At 38.2% G+C, this 21,840-nt stretch overlaps 1 protein-coding gene across 3 annotated transcripts in view; it reads left to right on the plus strand.

Moving 5' to 3' along the window:
• Positions 1-21,840, plus strand: part of GPD2 (glycerol-3-phosphate dehydrogenase 2) — a 155,297-nt gene that overhangs the window by 104,207 nt on the left and 29,250 nt on the right. For all 3 annotated transcript variants that reach the window (XM_060106452.1, XM_060106451.1, XM_060106450.1), the window contains exons 7-8: positions 17,812-17,976; positions 18,805-18,949. In XM_060106452.1, the coding sequence (XP_059962435.1) occupies positions 17,812-17,976; positions 18,805-18,949 (310 nt within the window). The remainder of the gene's footprint in view (positions 1-17,811; positions 17,977-18,804; positions 18,950-21,840) is intronic.

The following is a 21,840-nucleotide window of genomic DNA, read 5'->3' on the forward strand; positions in this document are numbered from 1 at the left end:
TCCTTTTCAATAGTTGCCTCTTCAAAAAACATTTAAAAAAATAAATAACATTACATGGGGGTTATAAGAAACATGTTTGGTGTAAAGCAAGATTAATATGTTTTTATCATTTCCCTCTATCTTCTATTTGTATATTCCTTTTTCTCGTCTCTTTTGGGTAAAACTCATGTCTTCACGATCCTTCAGTATGAATAAAGAGAGAACATTTTGCCACTCAATTATGTCTATTTTTTTAGGTAGCAAAAGATCTTATTTAAAAGGAGCCAAGCGTAAACATTATTAACACAAATATAATGAAACAAACATACAATTTAGAGTAATATTTAAAATATATAAATACCTAGATGCAGTTAAATACCTCATTCTCTGAAGTTTATTTTAATTTGCTACATTTGCTGCTTAACGTAACTTTGGCCCTTTCTCCTCTCCAACCCTGACAAATGTGATCATTAACTTACCCAGTACATTTCGATTTAGACTTTTGTCTGAAACTTATCTTCTCCCCCCCCCTTTTTTTCATACATAAAAGCAGTCATTTTTATTTGTGTCTTTCCATTGCAGCTTCCTTATATTTCATGGCAGGAGGGGTGGGTAAACTTAGGTCCCCTTTTTGTTATTCAAGTATCTTCAAGCCTTTGAGCGCATGTGATTGTTCCTGAGGGCCTTCTGCATGCTGGGTGGCTCTCCATGATGCCACCCTCCCCCAATGTTCCCGGCCCATCTGATTTTGAGTAGGTGGTCTTCCCTCACTATGTGCGCATTTTGAGCTACAAATTTCAGACTATTTACTCCTCTTAATTCTGTTTGAATTATGGCATTGTAAGCATTTTTTCACAGAAACTGAACTTGAAATTTTAGAGACACCACAGGGGCCTGATCCTGTCAGTTCTTATTGAAATTGTTCTTCTGGCTGCAACAGCAGCTACAAAGCAGAGAGCAGTGCCACCCAGAAATGAGGTGAAACGAAGTCTCAGGAATTCAGAGCAGAACCAACAAAGTGACAGGAATGTAGAAGGCTATTGAGTAGTAGAGAGCTGGGGAGAAAAAACATGCTCTAATCTCCACCTCTACTACCCATAGAGTAGTAGAGGCACTACCACCTCTACTACTTTCATATAGAAATTGTGCCTTGTCTAGGCTGGGGCAGAGGCACATATTAAAACAAGGTGCCATAAATGTTTTCCTAACTCGCACTCAGAGAGACCTATGGCACTTCGTGTAGGGTAGTCAGTCTGGGTGAGAAGATCTCTGTCAGCATGTGAGGGCTGAAGGCAGCCTTGGGGAGGTTAAGTTACCCCAGACCTTCAAATCCATCCTCCAGCTCCACAGGGAGGGACGTTTCCAAGGGCTGGAGGAAGCAGCAGCCACTGAAGCACTGAGTGCTTCTCTCCCTTGTCCAGTGGACTGTGACCACTCTCATTACTTTCAGGTTTCCTTATGTCCAGGATCCTTGTGTCCAGAATAAAACAGGGGTCCTCCAGAAAATTCTGTACCATTGTAGCGCTGAGGAGCCCTTGGACCCACCCGGGTGGTCTCTGTATGTACATTTGATCAATCTATGAAAGGGAAACCGTGAAAAGCCTTATTTTCCCCCATCAATGCATGAGCTATGAGAGCTTCTGAAGAAATGTTGGAAAATGGCTTATAAGCAGTAGTTGAATTTCAGCCTCATGTTTCTGCTGCTGAAGCTGCTCCTCCCAAAACTGCAGGGCTTCTTGACCAGCCTACGTTTCACCTCGTAGCCTTTGAGTCCATCCAGGACTCAGATGGGAAAAACAAAACAAACAAACAAACAAGCAAAGTTCCACGTAAACACTGCTGAACTTCCTGATTTCTCATTCTTGGGAAGAAGCTGACTGAATGTTGACATGTGTTACCTCTGAATTGAAGTGTGCCTACTCTAGGTCTAGGCTTAAGCTGTATGATTGTCACATCTGTGTAGACTGTAAAACTGAGTACCAGCCCTTTCTAAGCTTTTCATTAATTCTGACTTTCTTCATCAAGATTGGCCTTAATGTATTAGTCTTGGGATTTGCATAGCAAGTTGAAATAATGTGTAGATTCATATCGTTCTAGTTAGGATAGTATTCTTAGTTTGTTTTTTCTACGACTAGCAATTTTATTTATTTATGTATCTATTCAGTAACCATATATTAGCACCATGTAAAATCCAGCAACTTGATAGGTCCTGGAGATACACAGAATAATGCAAAATGTTTCTTTTCCTCCAAAAGCTCTTTGGAGAATAAAGACACTGAAATCAATGGTTTGCCGTACATGTGAGGAATTCTACAAGAGGCATATACCTAAGGTGGTTGTGGAGACCTAGAAAAGCTTCTGTAAGGAAACAATACTTTACCAAATTTTAAGATGGAGTAGTATAGCAGGTGAGGTCAGTGAGGGAGGATGTGGAAGAACATTGTGGCCAAAGGCATGAAGGCACACGGAGTACAGGAAGCAGTTGTATAGCGTGTGAGCATCACACTCTATGTAGTGTGATGTAGAGGTGTGGAGTGGCAAACAGGGCCAGGATCCTGGAGGATCAGGTATTCTATGCTAAGGAGTTAAGTTTGAATTCTGTAGGCAGTGGGCATCAGTGAATGAAAACAGCATTTGCTGCAGGGAACTCAGAATCTAGGGACCATATTTGGGTGGTTAATGGGAGAGTCTTGGATGAGATTTTATGCTGATTTGAAGGAACCCAGGCTGAAAGAGAGGTGAAGAGGTAGGACAAGAAGGTATAATACATAGAGCAGTATCCGTCTCTTTGCTCACAGTTCCTTGACAACTCCAACATTCACTGACTAGATTTTCTTATATTTTTGATAGTTGTCTTTGTGGCTTGGACTTTTTATTTACTATATGTCAGCCTTTCTGGTCTTTTGTTAAATTGTCCTCGATTTGGAAGTGAATTAATAAGCTAATGTCAAGTGGTTTACAAATTTTGTTTTAAGAGAAATCTAGATTTTTTAAAACTTCGGTAATGTGGGCTTTAAAAAATCCGTAACTGCCCAACTGGCTTGTGTCAACATTTTGGAAAGAATATCAGTCTTTAAAGCAGTGTTAGAGATATAAACCCTTGGGGGAGTGAAGAATGCCTGGTGCTTACTAATTTTGTACTTATCCAGGTGGAAGAGAGAGAGGAATAGCCAAAGCTATAGATAGAACAAAGGGATGTCACCTGCCACCTGGTCTCAGTTTGGGCTTAGTTCTCCTCACTAATTCCATATCAGAACGTCAGTGGTTTACTTATTTATTTCTAACCTGTATCATATTAAGATCTTACTTTGACAAATCGCATTTTGATTTATAGTCTGTGCTTTTGGCGTGTGCTTTAATAGCATTAGCCAACTCTAGACACATACTGAATTCATTATGTACCTTATGTATGTAAGTAGTAATACTTCCTTTTAATGAACATACGGTCACATCAAAGTGCTGTGAGGTTGTTTTACAAAAGCGTCTTTGTGCAGTGCTCCTGAGAAGTTTTGAGACATATGTTAAGTTGAAGACTAATATGCTGCATTTTAAGTTGTATTTTAATGGAGTAGTATATTATAATCTGGCCTCTCAAGGTGAATAGGCTGTTTCGGTCTTTGATTCTTAGGCTTAGGTTTTTAATTAGAATTCAATATTTTTGACATTTAAGTTTTTTATTTGTGACCAGGTGAACTTGAAGCTCATAAAGTAAAATTGACCTTGAATTTGCATCCTGAACTATGGTATGGATAAAGGGTAGATGAGTGACTCTTTTTCGTATTTTCTATAGGCAGTAAGACGTTTGCAGAACCCACTCTTATAGATAGCTATATGTGGCAGCACTAAACCGTGGCTAGATCTGCTAAACTGTTTTTTACCCTTAAAATATGGACACCCTTCAATAACTTTTGAGGGCAGGGCTCTCCCAAGGCAGGTTGATAGAAGCAGAGAAGTGAACCAGGAACAGGCAGGATCAAAGTCTAGCCTGGCTATGAGCAGTCTTCCAAGGGGAGTGGCTAGCAGTCCTAACCACCTGTCTCAGCTGACTTGGCAACCCCAGGACTCCTCATCCCAGTCCTATCAGTGTGCGGGAGACTGATGGTGGGTCTGAGCAGGAAAGCAGTTTTCTCAGTGAAGTGATGCTCCATGGAGTCAAGTGCATGGCAGCATTTTGGGGATTCTTTGGGAGAAGGGGGAATCTATGGAGGATACTAGGCATCTCCTTGAAATGGAGAGAGAGAAGGGCCAGTACTTGAAGGAAGAGCTAGGCAGAATGTCAGAGCTCTAGTCAAGCAAGCTGAGATGAGAGCAGAGTTCTAGTCCAAGTAGGAACATAGAGTGCAAGTCCAATATTGGGCAGGGACTCTAATGCTTGGTGTATATGGCAGGAGAGACTGCAGCCTGGTAAACACCAGGGATTCCCTTGTCTAGGGATTCCCGGTAGGCAGGTAACAGTTTGTGGGCAGATTCTAATTCTGGAGGGCTGGGACTCCTCGTATATTGCCACGTGCCATCAGGATTAACTCAGGGACTGCTCAGGGCTGAGCCTGCAAGTTGAAGGTTGTCAGTAATTTTAGCTGGGTGAGGGTACCTTGACCGTCTCAGATAGAAACTACTATGATCTTTCTTTGACAGTAACCACTGACTAGCATTTCCAGGAAGACTTTGAGAATTTCTGGGAATATGGGAAAGAAACTCTGCTTGCTGGAGCATGGTATTGTTTTTACTTTTCATTTTAAAACAAAAGTGAAAACATTACTAATAGTTATGGTATGTCCCAGCCTTGTATTTAATAGTTGAAAGTAAAACTAATAAATGTATTTTCAATTTGGTGGGGCATTGTGTAGCATCTAAGTTTATTTTTTTATATTATAAGAAATATTAGCAATGTGAGGGTGTGGTTAGTTTTTGTTCGTTTGTTTTTAGTTAGTGTTTTACGTTTGAGTCTTGCTGCATGTTACCATGCTCCAGAATTTCAGAGACAAAAGGAACATTTTTTGACATTCATTGAAACCTTTTTGGTGAAAAATTTGTTTTAATGGTACTATTTAATTTTAATTTATGTAAGAGTTTATCAGAAATGAGTCCATAGCCTATTTATTGAATCTTTTCTTGTTTAAACTCTTAAATATTTATTGAGTGCAGATTTCAATCAAACTGTGTAGAATATTGGAAGTGTCTTTCTCAAGTACAGGGGCATTGATTAGCTCTATTGTCAGTTTATTTTCCCCCAGAGAGGGAGTTCTAAACAACCATGTTTTATTGGTGTGGAAAGTTTGACAACACGTGGCAGGGTAAAGGAAACTTCACATGAACCAGATTAACTATATATTTGTCGTTGGGAGCCCCATAAGCGTAATGGTGATGGTGGCAGCAAAAATAATCTTCCTTTCCTTCCCTCCATCCTTCCTCCCTGCTTCTTTGCTTCCTCTTTCCCATTTTAAAGCTTTAATTTCCCACCCCCAGCTTTATTTAGGTATAATTGAAAAATAAAATTGTAAGATATTTAAAAGTATATAATGTGATGATTTGATATACATATACATTGTGAAAGGATTCCCTTCATTGATTTATAAAACTTTAAGTTTTTATTATCAAAGCTTTCAAACATACATGAAGGAAAGTAGGATTTTGAACTGATGTGTACCATCTCCAGCTGTAACAATTATCAACTCACAGGTACTCTTATTTTATCTATTTCCTCCCTCCCTCTCTTTCCCTCCCCTCTCTCTTTTTATTTTTCTCCTAGGGCAGAGGTCAAATCCCTACCTGACTCTTATTTTGTATGCGAGAATGGCTTTTATATTTTTAAATGGTTAAATTTTGTGGCACAAAATTACATAAAATTTAAATTTCAGTGTCCGTAAAATAGAGTTTTATTGGAACACAGCCATGCTCATTCATTTAGGTATTGCCAACAGCAGAGTTGAGTAGGTCAATAGAGATCGAATGGCCTTTACAGAAAAAGTGTGCCATCCCCACACCTAGAACATTTTAAAGCACATTTAACTGACAAGCATTATTCTTTATTTTTTAATAATTTAAAGCTACCATGCCATTATTATACCCAACTAAATTAAAGAGAATTTTCAATGTCATCTAATACACTGTCCATATTCAAATTTTATGAGTTGCAGATTGGCCAGCCAGAAGTTGAAGTATCACTGAAGGTTAGAGCAATGAAACAAAACTTTTTTATGCGTGTGTCAGGAAATGGGTTGTTTTCTTTTACTTAGAAATGAACATTTTCAAATTAGATAATAGACTGCAGTTATCTATTTTCTAGTCTTTTGAACAGTATGAACAGTCATACTGAGTCATCACTAAGTTACAACTCAAGCTACTTTCTCAAAGTAGAAGATCTTTTTTTCTTACGATGTCTAGTCTTTTTTTTCTTGGTTGTGTTCATCTTTCCAGAAGAACAAATCTGTTGGCTTTAAAAATATGGCTAGAGCATCTGGCATAGTATTTGATGTGTGTGGTTGCAATATTGACATAATTTCATTGATAACTACATTGTGTATAAACCTTCTGTCCGTGTTTTTTTTTATCTTGGAGATGTCAGATATTCTACTAGCTGTTCGCAGGTAGGTAGTGACATTAAAGGAAGAGCCCTGTTAAGCTGGTTCTCACAGTATTTGCACCTTGGTCTTCTGCCTCATCATGTGATCTTGGCTGTAAGGATTCACAATATCTATTTTTTCACTTCTCTCAGGGTGATAAGGCTCTGCTAAATTGATGGGCACTGGCTGAATGTACAGACGATTGAATTATAAATGATTACTTTAGACAACAAATGTTTTAGCACCTTCCTACATGCCTGACACTGTTGTCCTTCCTGGAGGTAAATTGGTGGTGGTGATGGTTGCGGTGGGTAGAACTAAGTCCCTGCCCTTAATTTATTGATTCCTGGGAGAAATAAAACATCCATGTGGCTCACATGAGTCATCCATGGCTCATGATTGCTGTTAAAAAAAAAAAAATTTCCAGCAGGGCAAACCTATTTAAATGACCAAATTAAGATCAGAATTTTGCTTATTTAGTACCTAGCAAGTTCAAGCAAAAGCAATTGGATATTTTTTACTATAGTTTGAAACAATATCTGTTAAAGATATATTTGTAAATTGAATCTGAAAGTTTTGTTTTTGTAGTTACAAAGAGAGTTAAATTCTTACTGTTCTTCCTGTTTTGGAGTTCAAGCCCCAAATTAAGTTTCTAAATAAACATTGAATCTGGGTTGCTCAGAAGTATTATTCTGAAAACTGAGGAACACTTAAGATTTGCATAGCAAGTAAAAGACTATCTCAGACAAAAGGAGAGAGGGAAGGTAAACTTAGTAGAAGGAAATCTTTGTTGACAGTAATAGCTTCAGTCTCACAGTGCTTCCCAGTTTACAAATGCTTCCCTGTACGCTCTAACCTGATCATTTCAGTGGCAAAGAAGTTGGTGTTAACTCTGCTTTGCAGGTGAAGAAACAGGCTCTGATGGGTAAAGTGATATGTCCAGCATCAAGTCAGTCCGTGACTTGCTGTGTCCTGGACTCAGGTGTTCTGAGTCCCCAGGCGCGCAGTGCTCTTCCCTGGGCTGAGAGCCTGCTTTTCTTGTTCATGTGATAGTACACATTCTTTTCAATCAGGACATTGGGCTCTGGTCAGACCAATTTGATAACAACTTGATAAGGTGTAGAATCTTCCCGTGATTAGAGACAGAAATCTGATAAGATACAGGACTCACTTGCAACAGATAAAGCTTCTCAAAAGGTTGCTTCCAGTTAGAATTCCCCAGCTGGTCCTTAGGACACGGTTCCATGTTATTTATTATGTAGCTCACACTCGGAATCACCCCTGGGGCAGGTGGAGCCATTCCAGTGGGTTTGTAAAAAGTTGCGTGCATGTACTCACACACAAATGAGGAGACGGGGGCCTGGGAGATGGTCCTAGGTAAGTGAAAGGAATCGCTCACTTTTGCCAGTCCTTTTGTGAGAGGTCGATTGTTTCCCATTGAAGGCTTTCTTTTCCTTCGTTAGAGAATTCGACTCTCAGTTGGCTTATTTGACATTTTGAGATGGCAGCTTATGAAATTGGTAGAGCTGGAAGGAACCAGAGAGATCATGAAGTTCCACTCTGTGGCTCCAGCAGCAAGGAAACTGAAGCACAGGGCTTGGGACTGGCCCAGGTTTTTAGTCACAGGCAAAAGAAAAATAAATTGGGCTGACTTAAGGAGAAAAAACCTTTTTGAGAGGACCTGAACAACAGGCAGTGATGCTGGGAAAGCTGCTGAAGATATAAATAATGGCAGCATCCAAAGCTGCAGGCACAATCCTTTCCCAGAACCGGTGCACCAAAGACGTCAATGCTGATTACCGCCCCTCGTGTCTCGGTCTGCCATCGCTGTTGACATCTCTGTCCCCATACCCCTAGTACGGGATGGTGCTGCTGCTCTTTGGCCTCCACCTTTGAATTCTCCGTGTCTGGTTCTCTGGGTCACTAGTTCTAGATTGAAGTCTGTGTGGGGAGCATCTGATTGGCGGAGTGGGGTTAGAGGTCCGTGTGCGGGGGACAGGTAGACTCTACCTCTTGCGAGGCTTCTGTGATGGGGAGAAGGGGGGATGTTGGGAAGCATAAACAAACAAACAAAACCCAGACAGTTATTTGTTACAGAAACACATCCAGTTAGTGGCTATCTGAGGCATTAGAACTTGGATCTTTTGACTTTTCTCAGTTTATAGCAAGTGTTGATTTCCTTGGTAGAAACTGGCAGAGGCTCCCCATTTTTAAAAGAAAATGTCCTCTGGATGAAGACTTGGTGATTCTGATATTTCCAAACACTCTGTTATCCTGTCAATGCTGTTTTTCTTCTGGATTGAAAATCACTCCCCTGTCTTCCTATCCTTGATGGCACACAGAAAAGAATACCTTGCACATCAGTGGTAAAACGTAAAGAGAGAAAGAAAGAGAAACCAAAAAGAGCAGGCACCATTCAGGAAGTGCAGAGATTAGACATTAGTTGTCAACACATTTCAGGAAAAGCTTGCCAGATTGATGAGCAAGAAACCATTTAGAACTAGAAAATATACAGAGCTTTCTTTTTGTTTTTATTTTTTAAGTATTTTGGGCAGTAGTGATATCTTTTAATTAAGGTACAAAGTGGTCTTGACTTTTCAGTACATTTTTTAACCTTTTAATAATAATCGTTAATTTTTATTGAGAACAGTGATGTCAGAACAGACATTCCCTATCTCACTCCTCGACCTCTGTCAGTCCCATTGTCATTCCCCCTGTATAGATGAGTGACTAGCGCCTTAGATGAAGCAACTAGCGTGAGGTTTCACGGTTGGCTGAGATGAGGCTTGAACTTAAGTCCACACTCCTATGAACAAAGCCTTGCAGATCTTCCTGTAACGTAAGAGAGAAAAAGAGGTATGTCTGGAGCACTATGCTTGGTGATATTTTAGGAAAACTGCAGGGGAAAGAGAAAGGAAAAGTGCTCAGAAATGGAGAGACTTTTTGGAACTTGCGACCTTTCCAAGTTGGACTGTAAACTTGCTCTTGTTCTCAGAGTCCTGGGGTAGCTGAGCCAATCCATTTCAGTCTGCTCCCCACAGTGATACTTAGCTCACTGACCGACACATAGTAGGTGTTTAGTAAATATAATTGTTAAAGAAATAAATCTCAAGCATCCTCAGGTCAGTTATCTTGGGTTAAGATGCCATGCATTCCAGACGGCTGCTCTCAGTTAAGAAAGACCCTTACCCTCAAAGGTGCTTATCAGTGACTTTGGTGCATCTCACAAACAACTAAGGAGGATGACCTGTGGCTTTAGGCCACATAAATGTATGGTCTGTAAAAGAGTCTCTATAGTGTGTCACGCTTCCTGACTTTTCAACTTCATTTCAATTAATTTTTGTCACATTGCTCCTTTTTCCTTTTTCTTCCTTAAAAGTATAAAAACCTATTTTTGACTTGTACTAGAGAGAGAATTAATTGTTCTGCATGGGAGGGGAGGGGGTCTTTACCGTAAACTGATGTATAGACATTTTTGCACAGATGAGAGAAAATGAATACCCAAAGCATTCTGTTGTTTGAAGTTTAAATGTGGTTTTATTTTAAATTCAAATCTAGCTAGATTCCTAAGTATCTGAAAAGTAGAAAACTTATTCATTAGATTCATTTAAAACTTTTTCAAGAAAGGAAAGCCCTGAGGGTATAGAAACTTTTATGTACTTAAATATGTCATGTTAAGGCACTTCACAGTGTTTTTTTTACACGGGGCCAGAGACCACAGATCCACGCTGATTGCTAATTATTCAGGTTGTAAATAGCTTATTCGAAAACTTAGGGGGAGACAAAAGAAAGATGAAGGAACAAAAGGCCTGCGATAATGAAAAGGACATTGTGAAGAGAAGGGCTGGGCAGAATTATGATGCAGGTCACATTCTGTGCCTGTATTTAATTGTACCTTTGTATTTAATAATAAAAATGATTACACGCTCAGGGCTAACAGGTGTCCCTTCCTGAGAACTGTAGTATGGATAAGTGACAGCAAATTACTCCAATTCATAAACTTTGAATATTATGCTTTTGAGTTTCACCAGTCTATACTAGAAGACATTTCCTGCAAAAATGTACATCAGCCCAGGAAGATTTCGAAACCTAATTCTTGATCAGTATTGATATATATAAACTATAGGTGACTGCTTTAAAGCATGAATGACAAAAAAATCACTTTGCAGACACTGTTTAATCAAATGTAGTTGTGCTAATATCATAGTCACATTTCTGATAGTTTATGCTTCATATAAGCTTTGGATATAAGTGCACATTAGCAGTGATTAAAGTTTATAGGTGGTGGTCTTGCTATTAGGACTTAATCTTCCCTGCATTTTCTCTACTTCTTGCTTATCTTGACCACTTTTTCTAACTGCCCCGCCTTCCTTAACTCCCCAGGTTGTTGCTCTCCCTGCCCACTATTTCCCCTTCTGTTGCCGTTATTGCAATTTGTAATTGTCTTTAATTTGTTTTACTTGACTTTACCTGTCTTCCCATTAGAATGGGGTTCCATAGAGCAGAGACCAGGGTTAGCTTATTTTCCCTACTCAGTGGATCTCTAATGCCTATCATCATGCCTGGCTCATAATATGTCCTCAATCAATATTTGTTAAAGGGATATGCCACTTGCTGTTCTGATCATACATCAAGCCCTTGCTTGCTTTAACTTTATCACTAGCCTTTTTCTTTTGCTTGTACTTTGACCAAAAAGTTTGTGGTAGAAGACATCTTGTTTCTATTGTCTGCTGGGTAGCTAGGTAGAGAGACCATAGTCCCTTGGTTCAGTGGAAACCACAGCTATAGTGGGGGTAGGGTTAAGGGTTAGGGGCTGTTCCTAGAATCTGTAAGACCTGAGCACATTTCCCATATTTGAACAATCTCTGACCTGTGATTGTGTTCTGTAATCATGTTCATTCATTTATTCATGCATTCATCAAATATCTGAATGTCTACCTGGTAGCAAATGCTATGTTAGGCACTGGTAAAGCAAAATTGAATAAGATGTCCTCTATCTTCTAGGAAGATATTATTAGAATCAGGGTGCCCTAGGCCTGAAACTATGTCTGTTTGGGTGTCTGTTGTAAATCCAGCTCCTAGCATAATCCCTGGCACATTTAAAAGCATGTAGTACATATTTGCTCAATAACTGAGTGAGTGTTGAATGCAATTATTTAGAAAATAGTTTGTGCTGTAATAAGGATATGTACATAGTGCCATAGAAGCACAGAGGAGAGAAGGCTGTTGTGTCTGAGAGGAGTCAGGGAAGGTTTCATGAAAGAAAGATGAACATTTGAATACTTTACTAGGAAGGGTAAGATGTTCCATGGAGTAGGGATACCATGAGCGAAAAGTCAGAGGTGTGAAAGAGCTGAGTTTTATTCGAGGATGAGCGCTTTGGTCAGCCTGGAGATTTAAGGTGAATGTGGGGGGTGGTGGGCATCGAGGCTATTATTAATTTCCTTATTCAGGTACCCTATGCACTAAATAGCTCTTGTGCCACAATTTAATCACCTACCACCATCTATTTATAGCATTTCTATAGGAAAATTAATTGTGTTCTAAATAGCCATCTTAGAATGCAGTCTCGAAGATAGAACCTGTTTTTAAGCTGGGACTGATGTTATTAGAAAATTGGCTACATTGCCTGTATAAGTTATCTGTTGTCACAATTCCACGTAACAACCATAAAACCTAAGCAGCATGAAAACAATTAGTATTGATTGCTCATGCATTGGAGTATTCATCTAGGTGGTTCTTCTGATCTTGTCTGGGGTTGGCTCAGCAATTCTTCTGGTCTCTGCTGAACTTGGACTCATGTTTGGAGGTTCAGCAGAGACTCACTGTCTGTCAGCTGATGTAGGATTGCCTGGGCTGGGATGACTGGGGCAATTCACCACAGGCCTCTCATTGCCCTCCTGGTACCAGCAGGCTAGCCTGGATATGTCATTTTCATGGCACTGGCAGAGCCTCCTTTTAAAATCACATCTACTAACATTCCCTTGACCAAAACAATTTCACATGGCTGGGTCCAGAGGCAAAGTGGGAACCTACACTGTGAAGACTCTTGGCAATGGGAATGGATACAGGGAGGGGTGAAGAATTCGGACAATTTTTGCAGTAGAGTATGTGGCTCATAAAAGCTAATCAAATCAAGATTTCATTATAATTCTAGATCTAATGGAAGAATATTATTTCTCATTTTATTTTTCTGACTTCTTTTACAAAGCACCTATCTTTTGGTCTTCATTAATCCCAATCTTTTTTTAAACATGCTGGGCCAAAGTCAGAGAAATCATAAATGAGGAAGAGATTGCAAGTGAAATCTTGAAAGAGAGAGGTAGCTATTGAAGAGTAGCCATTACACGAATTGTATAATTTCAGAGGCTCCCACCCAGCTCCTCTCCGTTTATAGGACACTGAAACCCAGAGGAATGCAGTGCATCACTTACATTCCCCCAGCCTGGTTAGTGACTCACTCAAAACTTATGCCCCAATCATCCCAAGCCCAGAGCTGTGTCTTGTAAGGTACATTCTCCCTAAACTGTTTCATGCGTCTCCCTGATCCCTTCCACTCCCCACACAAATAATCGTTTTTATAAATAACTTAGTTTTAGGGGAAATTGTATTCTGTTTTAATTTACGTGAAAAGTATGTTCTCATTTGACTTTTCCTTTTCAAGCTTACTCATCGTATGTACTTAAACCAGAATTTAGTAATCCCCTTACACAAAGACACATACACACACACACACACACACACATGCACACACCTATTTTGCTCTGCCTCTACCTGCGCTTTTCCCATGAAAAAGGAAATTTTTAAATATAATGGTTATATTAAATCAGCTTGGGTTTGGTGTGTTAGCCTTTGAATTACCTTTGCCAGACTGTTAAGAAGCTTCAGAGGTCATTGTGTCACTCAGTGTCAGTCAGAGACAATAAAGCATGCCCTGTGAATTTTGTGAGAAATGGGATTAAAGCTTTAGGGAGGTATTCTTTCACACTAGCATCCTTTTTCCCTCTGCTAGAAGTAACCACATGATTGCATGAGGCCCAGGTCAGGGAGGTGGAAGGAAATACTCAGCATTTCCACAGTGGCAGTCTTTTATTGATGATAAAGTTATGGATGGTGTTATTTTAATTAAGAACTAATTTTTTGCTAACAATTAAACTTTGTATATGGTTTCTGGGTCCATAGATTGGTCTGTGGCTATCTATGTAAATGACCATTTAACAGTAGGCTGAATTAAAAGAAGATTGTATGTAGGATTTCAGAGCATCCTGGAATTTTAGATCTGAAGGGCCAGGAAAATGCCAGCTAATTTGTTATGTAGGGTTTTTTCATATTTACTCATTCTTCATACCTTTTATACATTCAATGATTGTTTCTCTTTTTTTCAGCTGTTTTGCATGTTAACTTTTGCCAAAAAGTTTTGAAACCCTCTGAGGAGAACTATATTGCTTTGTCCCCAAAATATTTATATTTGAGGCCTATCTTATAGAAAATTACATCTTAAAATGTTTTTCACTTAAAATATCTCTCACCATCCTGGGTGCAAGGCCATTGCGGACTAAGGCAAAATCCTTCTCTGCCACTACTGACCTTCATCTCATTGGTGGGTGGATTTTATATTTTGTTTTTCTAAACAAGGGAAAACAGTTATAGTTCCACCTCCTATGTGCTTCCTCTCATCTGAGTTGTAAGTTCAGTACACGCACATATGTAAGATTTCAAGTGCAAAAGGAGAACAGAGTAGGAAACAGATTTTCACAGTCCCCGTCTGGGTCCTTGCGTAAGTGCCAACGCAAAGCTATTCACTGATCAGTGAATAGTATCATGTTGCCTGGCTCTAAGGCATTTGAAAATCCAAACTTAATAAGCAGATCAATTGGGTGGGGGAGTTGAGATTATTGTATGGAATTCCAATGACATGCAGTGTTGTCAAAACCTTTTGACTCCGGAAATAAAATTACAGGAGGCATATAGATACCTTTCAAAATGTCAGGAAAGGGAGTTGGGGGGGATTTAGTTAAGAATAGTGAAAATATACCACTTATCACAGGAAGCATGCACTGCGAGCATCTGGGTATCTCAGGGTAAAGGGTGAATTAAATGTGGGTCGGGGAGGGGGAGGTCTGCCCTGAATCCAAGCAGGTAAATGAATTAAGCTGAATGTCTGCAAAGAGGGGACTTCTGGGTAGAGGTGTGAGCTCCCGGGCCAAGTGGGAAGTCAAATTACTTAACTCCTCAATTTTTAGGAGCTTATAATAACTGTGTTTGTATTCCCCTTCAGAGCAAAGGGCAACTTGAGGGTTAAGTCTTGAGGGAATCATTCATATCCATTTCTCTTTCTGTCCCACTTATTCAACTTATATATAAGGGCTAGTTTGGGTTTAAGTTAAGATTTTACACATTTCTGGGGTTTCCCTGCTCCCTTCAAATTTATTGCCACCAACTTACTGATGTCTGAAATTTTTTTTTAACTTGAGACAAAGCATTCCATTCTATAGCTAGAGATAATACTATAAATCTATAAGGACTATAAAATTTTATATAATTATGTAAGATTTCTATAAATCTAGAAGACTATAAATAAACCTGTTTATTTAACACATCGAATGGAATTTGGCTAAACTTAACACTTACTGGGTACCTGTTCTGTGCTTGGTACTAATGAGGAAAAGAAAAGATGAACAAGTAAGACCCTGCCTCCCCATGACTGGGCTGAAGAGACATGGAAATCATATATATAGTAATTACAGTGGGATACTACTTCCAGGAGAACCGAGATCTCCCTGTATCTTTCTCACCACTGGGTTCCTTGCATTTGTTACAGTGCCTGGCTCATAACCAAGGCTTATTATTTTTTTTAAGTCGATGGATACAGGGATGACTAGTATCATAAAGACTATAAAAATGGTATGTACAAGGTACAGTGTTGGTGCAGAAGGTGGAATGAACAACTTGGCCTTGGAGGGTTGCAACACAGATAAGGAGAGTCTTCATGGTAGATATTGAATCAGCTCATGAGAGAGGACTAGGAGTTGTCCAGAGCTTCCAGAATGGTTTTCCAGCCAAAAGAATTAGTGTGGACAAAGGCAAGAAGGTGTGAAGTGACATGGACGTTCAGGGAGTTGTAAATAATTTGACAACCCTATACAGTAGAATAAAGGCAGTAGAAGAATTTTGGCAGGTGAGGACCTTCATAAATAAGTAACATTTTTGATTTGAGTCAAGGCAGGTGCTGCTAGGTATCAGGATGGGCATGCAAAATAAGGACCAAAGGAAGTTGTTTCCACCTCACACTTTTAACTGAGGTTTATCTTGTTTCCCTTCAAAAGTATTGGGATTTGGAAGCTAATTAGGGAGGTATATCTTAGTACAGAAACAGTAGAGCTTGATGAACTATACCAATACTGCTTCAATGAGATTTTATAATTTAGAAAGGTATTAAAAGAAAGATTTTGTATTTTCAAAAGTTAGAGTTTCATTACCAGATGATCATGTAAATAGATAATACCACTTTACAAAGGGATCTGTCATTTAATAAGTGGGCTTTCTGCCTGGTTCCTTTGAACAGTGACATCATATAAGATTTAAAATAGTTGATTTTCACATAACTTTCCAGAGAACCGTCCTGTGTGTAAATCAAGGCACACTTGGATGGGTGAGAGTTCCCCTACCCTAGGAACATGACTTGGATTTCTTGTACTACCCGTAGGATGTTTCATTATTATGTACATAAATTCACTAGAAAGATTGGGTGGGATGAGTACTTCCTTCAGTTTAGATGTATAATCTCTTTAGTTTAAAGAGAAGATCTATAATGGAGTTTTTATTTTGTTTCTTTGGACTGTTTGTGAACCATATTCCAATATTAAATGAGCCCTATGTGAATAAAAGTGAGTTTCTTAAACTTAACTTGAAATGTACCTACTGACTATTAGCATCTTTAGGGTTGTGCTGAGTTGAAATCGATAGAAATGCTACCCTTCTTTCTTCCCACTTCTAGTTCAGCTGCTGCTGCTGCTGTTTTCTTCTACTTCCATTCTATTAATTTTTGGATAAAATAACTCCTTATTTTGCATGTTGAGTTTTAACGTACGTTCTCCACTTGATAGAGGCTTTAGTTTTGAGGGAAAGGTCCTTGGCTGATTGTGTTAGTTGAGCGGTTCTAGAATAAGACATTTGTCGGGAGGGGCGGCAGAATCCTGTCATTGATTCTCTCTTTATAATTGTGCCCTTTTAGCTGGAACCGATTACCTGTGTAGTGCTTCTGGCCCTGTGCAGACTGAATCACAAGGAAGAAACTTTACATAAAACATTTATACTAAATGTTTGGTATGCTGGCAACATAAATCAACAACAATATCCATTATAAATTCATCCCTTTATCAGTATTATCTTGATAGAACTGATCCCAGTGTGTGGGAATTTGAACACTGCTTCAATACATCTAGCCCTGGGTAATTAATTATTCAGGGCACAGAGAACCTGGCCTCTGTGCTGTAGAGTAATTCTTCCTGGTCAGCGTTAACTCCACTGGCAATAATAAATAGAAAAAGTCTCTAGTGATGCCAGTATTTTAAAGTGATTAATCATCTTTCCCCCCTTCGCCTCCCCCTTAGTTTTCTTTAACTAGGATTTTTCAGCAATAAATCTTTAACAATACAGGTAGGAATTGTTCTGTAATTAAATTTTGCCCTGCTTAATTTCTTACCTTTTATGTATGATTAAAAAAAGTGTTACATTTTAAGGGGCTCTGATCAAAATTCAAACCAAGAAGAATCCTTTTATAGAATACTGAGAGATTCTCTATGAAAGATTAAGCTCTTGATTTTGAATATTAGATAGAGCACATATTCATAAAAATTGTTCATCAGCACCAGTTGGGGTGTCAAATATTCTGAAGTTTTGAATTGCTTCACTTTCTTGCATACGGGTTGTCTGTATTAGGAAAAGTCTGACATATACATATGTTCCCAAACTGAGAGAATAATTACTTATTTCTTAACTTTCAAATAATTGATGTGAGCTCTGTAGGAAAGGGAGATTTTTAGTCCTTTTGTGGTACACAGAGTGCACTTGCAGAAATGGCAGGTAAATGCCTGACCGAGAACACCCATGTATTTTCAAAATAATGCCCTATAGAGCTGACCAGCCATCATGTATATTCTGGGAGACAGGGACAGATGTGACATATCTGTTGTGACACACTTCTGTACCACCAGTCTGTGGCTCGAGGTGACTCCTGTCCCTCCTCTGATGCTTTCCCTTGCTGCAGGACAGCACAACGACGCACGGATGAACCTTGCCATTGCTCTCACTGCTGCCAGGTATGGGGCTGCCACGGCCAATTACATGGAGGTCATGAGCTTGCTCAAGAAGACAGACCCCAAGACAGGGAAAGAGCGCGTGAGCGGTGCACGGTGCAAGGATGTGCTCACAGGTATGCGAAGGCTCAGGCGGGGAGGGATTTCTTAGCATCTTGCCTTGTCTACATAAAGACTGAATGATAATTTTTCTGTCACTTCTCTTTTATTGAAGCGAGATTTCAGAGTCCTATTAATTATATTCCTTATTGTCAACAATGACTGGTTTCACATGAAAATGTTCCCTTGTAGGACCTGGCAATTTTTCCTCTTTGTGTTAAACAATAATGATGATCATGATAATAATAAATGCCCACAAAATTCCCACAGCTATGAATGCATTCTGTTTTCTTTACAAAAACATGTCATTAAGAAAATTCACTAATGTGCCAAGTTTCAAAGTATCATTTAGGTGACATAAGCAGTGCATTTACCTGTCGTTAAAGTCAATCACTTTAACTTTGGTGAGATTTTCATGTCCGTCCAGTTCTATGGCCGTGTGGGCGAAGTTTCAAAATTACATCGTTTCCTTCAAAACCAGCACTGTGAAATATATCATCTCACGGCAACACTGCTCACACATTTGAGTTTTAAGGAGAAAGCGGCTAATTTACTCACTTTCTTCCTATTTGGCACTTTAATGCCGGGCATTTTGCAAACTAGAATGAGAGCTGAAATGAAAAAGTGGCATGTTTTTCTTCCTGCGGTTTGGACTTGGTTTCAATAAATTTACTCACATGCGAACCTTTTGTGTGGCTTCTCAATGACTCTGGTTGCCCGTGTCACTTAGTGTGGCATACAGTATACTCCACAATAGGTTAAGTTAAGAGATGAATTAATAATCCAAAGCGTCAGTGAGCAGAGAAACAAACAGGGTGTGTGATTGACGCTGCTTTCTTTCACAGGGGAGGAATTTGATGTAAGAGCCAAGTGTGTTATCAATGCCACAGGACCTTTCACAGACACCGTGCGCAAAATGGATGATAAGGATGCCGCAGCTATTTGCCAACCCAGTGCTGGCGTCCACATTGTGATGCCTGGTTATTACAGGTACCAGTGTTCCCACTTGGCCGTCATCGTCAGAGAACGAGGGATGCAAGAAATGGTCTATATTTATTCCTGTAGCACACCTTTCTTACTAGATGGTCTAGCTCACTGTTCAAAATGAGAAGAAATGAGTGAAAAAAAAAAAAAAAAAACTCTTCCAAAGCACAAAATACAAACCAGGCTTGTGTATTTCTTAGCTTTTATGGCAATACTCCTTTCTATGAGTTAGTGATTTGGGATCTATTTTTGTACTTTTTTCAGTGTACTTATCGTCAAAGGCTAAATAAGCCTTACTATTTTTGAATTTTAATTTCATTAAAACCCTAAAAATAATTTTGCAAAAATGTCCATAAAGGACATTTTCATTAAGACACTAAAAAGTTAATTTTACAAAATACCCAGATTTGCTTATGAAGAATCTGAAAATGAGGACCACTCAAGTATTCTTGTTTATAACTTTTGAAATGTGTTTTGAAAAATACTATAGCAAGTAAAAATCGGTTATTATTTCTGATTTATCAAATTAACAAAGATAATCACAGGTAGAGAAATAGATAAAGATAGAGGTGAAATAAGAGCAGCTATTAACTGAAAATCATTTAAAAGTTAGGTGATGGGCACATGAAACTGAGACTTTTGTGTGTGTTTGAATTTTTAATATTTTTTTATTTTTAACAAATTAGAAAAGAGACATTTATGTGATCCTAACTAAGAAATTGATAATTATTACCCCTCATGTACACTTCAAGACATCTGGGGAAAAATTCGTGTGTCTATGCTGAGTATGGAACATTTTTATTTCCACATGTGGTAAATCTAATAGGCAAACTAGTACATAATTCTGTGAAATAATGATTTATGCTCAAGGTATTCATTAAGACATTATTTGTAGTTGAGAAATTTTACAAACCACTTCAGTTTCTAACCTTAGGAGAATGGATAAGTAAATTATGGTGTACCTGCATGAGGGAGTATTATATGTTCATTAAAAATTATAATTATAAATAACATTAGTGTCCTAAGAAAACGCTAGTGATACAATGTTAGTTTAGAATGGAGGATACAAGATTGTATGTGTAACACGATCTAAGCATTATATAAGTACATAGAAAAGAGATTAAAAGAAATATGTTAAATACCAATGATGATTATCTCTAGGTGATGTAATTATGGGTAAAAAGGTAATTTCTAGGTAATGTGGTTAGGATGAGAGCTATCTCTTCCATATTTTAATAACTTTCCATAAAAGGTATATACATTTTTCATATTTGATAAAACAGATGTACAGATCCATGATATTTCATTTAATATCTGCATTCTTCTAGAATGCTATCCTGCTATGTAATAGATGATACTGCCTTATTAATTATCAGTTTTCCAGTAACTAAGTCTTCTTGAAGAGAGTCCAAGATATACCTAATTGTACCAAACACACTTCTAATGAGAAAGATATTACACTTCTACCAAGAGGAATATTAACGAAATTTCTTATCCACCAGCTTCCAAGGTTTCTTTGTCATTTTCTAAATGTCTACGTGTAATTGGTAGACAGTCATTAGTATTTTCACTTAGGACTGGAGAAACCAAGGTGCTTCCAGTCTCAATAATAAAAACTTATGCAGTGGTGCTTAATAGAGTTTTAAAAACTGCTAACAGAAGTTTAGTGCAAATGAAAAGGAGAGAAGTAAATATATGTACATGTTGCAAATGTTTCTTGTATATAGAGAAGTTTTCAAAAATAGTTCCAGACCCAATTATATATGTTTATTTTGTGTTGGGTAAAAATATGCAAGGCCAGCTAGTTTGTAAGTTTTTTGGAGTTTTGTTTTTAATGTTTCGTAGAGTACAGATGTAATACCTAAACTATAGACACACACATCACCATAATCCTTATATTTGTTTAGGTCTTACTAGATTCAACATATTTTCCTGTACATTCTGTTTCGTATCTTCTTCACTATTGTCGCATGATGTCAGAGGACACTTACTAGTATTCTGTATTATTCCCTGTGTTATTTCTGCCACTTAATAATGACATTGTTTGGGACAAGCCATTTTATTCTGCAAACCTTAGTTTACCTATCATTAAAATGGGAAGGCATTCTGCTGTTTCCAGTACATAGACAAAGACAGTATGAAGAATAACTTCAGGTGATACCTTGGTAAAGAACTTCCTGGTTTGTTCATCACTTTACCTCTTGCTAACTCTGTGACTTTGGGAAGCTGCTCATTTCAGCTTCTGGTTCCTTATCTCACGATAGTACCTATCTGTATACATTTTGACAATGATTATTTACTTTTTATCTGTTTTCTTGACTGCTATATCCCCAGCTCCTGGTATATTATCTGGCGCATAATAATGACCAGTAAATATTTTTTGAATGAACCCAACTAACTTTTTTGTGATAACTTGCCCAAATTGAGATTGTTGCTTTTTTTAATTAAAATTTTAATATAATACCTATAAGGGAATTTTAAATATATAGATATTAAAATATAAAAACAAAATGTGATTCTTCATTTTACTGCCAAGATAACCCCTGTAGACAAAAATAAACAAAAATAATCACTATAGAAAAATAGAAAGACATAAAATGAAAAGTGAAAGCCTCCCTCTTTTCTTCATGCTCCCAACTTCAGTTTTTGATCACACTTCCTTCTGATTCCTTCCATAAAATTTTGTGTTTATATTTGCACAAATGTATATCCTTTTAAGTTTTTTTTCTTGAAGGAAGTCATGCTACACATATGTCCTATACTATGCTTTATAATATGCTAGTAACAGAGAAGATAGGTGGTTTTTAAGAAACATAAATATATATCACTTGCATGTATAATAGTATTTTCCAAACAGAATACCTTTCTTAATCCTAAAAATTAGGCATTAGCTTCGG

The sequence above is a fragment of the Mesoplodon densirostris genome, chromosome 8 (genome assembly GCF_025265405.1).
Source record: "Mesoplodon densirostris isolate mMesDen1 chromosome 8, mMesDen1 primary haplotype, whole genome shotgun sequence".
Lineage (NCBI taxonomy): Eukaryota > Metazoa > Chordata > Mammalia > Artiodactyla > Ziphiidae > Mesoplodon > Mesoplodon densirostris.